We start from the raw sequence: 3,940 nt of genomic DNA, 5'->3' as shown, positions 1-3,940 counted from the left end.
ACTTATTTCTAAGCTGGGCTTAAACACGTACTTAAGACGTCTCGGCTAGATTCACAGTCGCCGAATAAGCAACGTCTTAAATCTGAGCTTAAACATTTGCTTAGAAAAGTAAATGCTTATCGGTGTAGATTCACAGTCGATGCTTAATACCGTCTTAAGATCTTATGAATTCATAGTCGAATAAGTCCGCCTTATTTGTAGAAAACGAGTTCTTATTTGGCTTTATTGAGGTTAGATTTTTAAGTCGACGATATTGAGGACTTGAGCACGCGTTTGAAGGTGTTATTGTGGTGTATTAAACAATTTATTTTGATTAAATACAAAATGAACTTCGAGGATATCGATGATATCGAGGACATTGCAGACATTGAGGACATTGAGGACATTGAGGACATCCAGAATGAACATCCAGAAATATCAAGGCGATACATTCGAGACGGGAGTGATCCGTTTGATTGTTTTGACGAGGAAGAATTCCGTAGACGCTACCGTTTCACGAAAGACTCTGTTTTAAATGGAATTTTGCCTAAAATTGAAGCAGGGCTACAGAAAAGTAATAATCGCGGTTTACCGATCCCTCCTGCGATGCAGCTCTTAATTTGTTTGCGGTATTATGCTACTGCAAGTTTTCAAGTAAGTCATATAAATATATCAGTATCACTACTCCTAAAAGAAAAAAATAAAGATTATCTGTACTGTAATTGTAGCTTATTCTGGGAGACACGATGAATGTTTCTCAGCCCACAGTCTCCCGCATAGTATTTAGGGTGAGTTCACTAATAGGCAGTCTGATGACGGAGTATATTAAGTTTCCCAGGGATCCGGACAATTCCACTCAAAATCGCAGGTTATTCAATAATCTGGGATACGGAAACGGAGCTATTGGTTTACCAGGTGTGGATTTTATATCATTATAACTTTTTCTATATACACATATACATACATACATATGTATACAATGTAATTGATTTACCAGGTGTGGATGGCGCTATTGATTGCACCCACATTAGATTAACGGCATCCAGATTCAACAACATGGAAGAAATGTACCGGAATAGAAAAGGATATTTTTCATTGAATGTTCAGGTATGTCATTAAGTTATTTATTTTACCCAATATTCATTGAAATGAACTATATTAATATAAATGCAGGCTGTCGTGGGTCCTTGTATGGAATTTTTGGATATCGTACCAGAGTGGCCTGGCAGTGCTCATGATAGCAGAATTTTCCGTACATCCCGATTACACATGCGATATGTGACGGGAGAATTAGATGGAATCCTTGTCGGGGATGGTGGATATCCATGTCTGCCTTTTCTTATGACACCCCTGCGGAATCCCCAGACTGAAGAAGAAATAAGGTAATACTGATACTGTTTTACTTGTTTCTGTACTTGTTTACTCGACTGATTGATGCACAAATTAACATTAAATGGTTTGATCGACACAGGTACAATGAAATCCAGATCAGGACCCGACAAATAGTAGAGAGAACATTCGGTGTTTGGAAGCGCCGTTTTCCATGTCTGTCAAGGGGTTTAACAACGAAGTTATTATGTTCCACAACAACGGTAGTTGCATGTGCTGTGTTGCACAATTTAGCCCTCATTTTCAATGACACTCTTGTTCAAGAAGATGAAATTGAAATCGAAAATGATACATGGAACATGGAAAATGATAATGGCGTTGATGGATTTGCTACACGTGAAGCACTCATTGCCCGTATGTTTAATTAAGTACTTGCAATGTAATGTAATAAGGGGTTTTTTATGCCGTAAGGCTTTTTCCCCTTATTGTGTCTATCGAGCCAATAAATAATTGTTATTCTTTCGGCTCAAATTGATTTAATTTATTTATTACAATACCCTCATCCTCAGTCCTATCACAACGTACACCTTAGAGAGATTTCGACGATATATTTTGAATCGGTACGGAGATGGGATGTGGAAAAAGAAAGCAGTAATTTGTTATTATAAATTCTTTTTTTATTTAATTCATAATAATAAAACATAAATAATTCTAATGATGATTATAAACTTAAGAAGATGTGGAGTAACATGAAAGCTGCGCAACGACGCGCGATAATGAGGGAAAGACAATCTCGATTGGCAGAAATCAACCCAGAAATAGCAGAGATCGTGCCATCATTGATGCAGAATGCACCAACTATTTTCTCTTCCAATAACACAGAGGAAGAGTTGGCGAACAGACACGAAGCAATATTTAGTGGAGTTTACATTTTGGACGATGTTAAAGTGGATGATAATACAATTTGTATAGATACGAGTCAGGGAAGTACAAACATTACAACGGAAATTAATGATGAGGGCCATGAAGAAGGTCATTGTGATATTGGTAATCGTTCCCCAGATTACCAAAAGGATGAAATTGATGAAACCGTTGATCGCAGCGTCGAAGACCAATCACTTCCGCCGCTCCAAAGATGGATCATGATGAGAGGAGGCTGAAATTAAAACGTATTAGAAAATTAGAAAATTTTATATAAATGAATTATTAAAAAGATTGTTCTTAATGTTTATTACCTTTCAGTTGTTGTAATTGAAATTCAGCTTTCTCTGCTGCTGCGGCTACGGCACGAATTTCGAAATCATATTTCCTTTTTAAAAATTCCATTTCCAAATCATTTTTTCGTTGCTCGTGCCGCAGTTTCAGATCAGCCAACTCTTCTTCACTCTTCATCGTTCGTCTTATAGGCTCGAATTTTAATCTCCTCTCATCGTAATCCGTCTTTGGAGCGGTGGAAGTGCCTGCTTTCTGCGTTTTTCGCTGCAGCGCGCTGTCCACGATTTCATCAATTTCTACATTTCTACTTTGTAGGGACCTATAACAATTTTCTTCACGGCCCTCATCAGTAGCTTCCGTTGTAACATTTCCACTTCCTTGACTCATATCTATACAAATTGGATTCTCATCCACTTCAACATCGTCCAAAATGTAAACTCCACTAAATATTTCTTCGCGTCTGTTCGTCAACTCTTCCTCTGTGTTATTGGAAGAGAAAATAGTTGGTGCATTCTGCATCAATGATGGCACAATCTCCGCAATTTCAGGGTTTATTTCGGCTGCCGGTTCTGCCGATCCTCCCCCTGTTGCCATTCGGGATTGCCTTTCCCTCATGATCGCGCTTCGTTGCGTAGCTTTCATGTTACTCCACATCTTTTTCAATTGTACAGTATTCCTCTGAAAAATAAAATTTATATTACAGGGTGTCCCAGAATCAAGTTTCACGTAATAATATCGTTTATTCTACAAACCTTGCATGAAACCACAGCCAACATGTTATACTGCTGCGTGACTTCCTGCCACGCTTCTTCTTTTTGCCTCAATGTGCTGCTGTCACATTTTTTGTTTTCGATAATGTGCGCGAACTTTTTCACTAATGCCACAAATACATTTTTCTCGACATCGGTGAAATGTTTCTTCACAGTAGCCATTGTTACCAGTATTCCTTTCGTATGTACGGCTGTACGGTAAGTGCCGTGGGGTTCATCACAGTCTTCTTACCAAAAGGCAATGCCTTCCCCACTCCGAAAAAGCCAACATTTTTAGCAATACAGTGTCGGGCTGCTTGCCTTTTCTACGCATTCTACATTCGTATGAACAGTCTTTTCATACCTGGTACCTGATACCTGGTCACCAGCACTGGTCCCTATCATAAATGATACGAAAGCACAATAGCGCCTGGCTAATTGCTTTGGACAAGGCTCCAAAATATGCCGTCGCTAACATATCAAATGAAATATAAAAAGAATGGCAACACGTTTGTCGCCACTACACCGCGATCGCTGAATTCGCTGTAGATTAGTTTAGGATTCATAATCAATACAAAGAATTACATTTACATGTTATTTTTAAATAATTTCAGTGGTTAGTTTAATTTTGTGTTATTTTGTGTTCATATTTCAGAATTGTTCTTAAT

At 38.2% G+C, this 3,940-nt stretch overlaps 2 protein-coding genes across 2 annotated transcripts; one reads left to right on the top strand and one right to left on the bottom strand.

The window, feature by feature from the left end:
- Positions 1 to 320: 320 nt before the first annotated feature.
- LOC114882277 (putative nuclease HARBI1) lies at positions 321 to 1,839 on the top strand. The gene is made up of 5 exons (XM_046289791.1): positions 321 to 633; positions 708 to 894; positions 977 to 1,086; positions 1,153 to 1,361; positions 1,451 to 1,839. The coding sequence occupies exons 1-5, from the start codon at positions 325 to 327 to the stop codon at positions 1,734 to 1,736; spliced, it is 1,101 nt and encodes a 366-aa protein (XP_046145747.1). The 5' UTR covers positions 321 to 324; the 3' UTR covers positions 1,737 to 1,839.
- Positions 1,840 to 2,529: 690 nt separating this feature from the next.
- LOC123989090 lies at positions 2,530 to 3,612 on the bottom strand. Its single transcript, XM_046289790.1, has 2 exons — positions 3,276 to 3,612; positions 2,530 to 3,201 (listed from the first exon to the last, which is right to left on the bottom strand). Exons 1-2 carry the CDS (start codon positions 3,453 to 3,455, stop codon positions 2,530 to 2,532), a joined length of 852 nt encoding a protein of 283 aa, XP_046145746.1. The 5' UTR covers positions 3,456 to 3,612.
- Between the last annotated feature and the right edge of the window lie 328 nt (positions 3,613 to 3,940).

Source organism: Osmia bicornis, unplaced genomic scaffold (genome assembly GCF_907164935.1).
Source record: "Osmia bicornis bicornis unplaced genomic scaffold, iOsmBic2.1, whole genome shotgun sequence".
Lineage (NCBI taxonomy): Eukaryota > Metazoa > Arthropoda > Insecta > Hymenoptera > Megachilidae > Osmia > Osmia bicornis.
This window is presented reverse-complemented; position numbering and strand designations above follow the sequence as displayed.

Bases quoted from the DNA above. Each gene is read 5' to 3' on its own strand.
- LOC114882277 (XM_046289791.1), top strand. From the start codon at position 325: ATGAACTTCGAGGATATCGATGATATCGAGGACATTGCAGACATTGAG. The intron at 895-976 runs GTGTGGATTTTA...TTGATTTACCAG, and splicing joins CGGAGCTATTGGTTTACCAG to GTGTGGATGGCGCTATTGAT. The intron at 1,362-1,450 runs GTAATACTGATA...TGATCGACACAG, and splicing joins CAGACTGAAGAAGAAATAAG to GTACAATGAAATCCAGATCA.
- LOC123989090 (XM_046289790.1), bottom strand. From the start codon at position 3,455: ATGGCTACTGTGAAGAAACATTTCACCGATGTCGAGAAAAATGTATTT. The intron at 3,202-3,275 runs GTTTGTAGAATA...TTTATTTTTCAG, and splicing joins TGGCTGTGGTTTCATGCAAG to AGGAATACTGTACAATTGAA.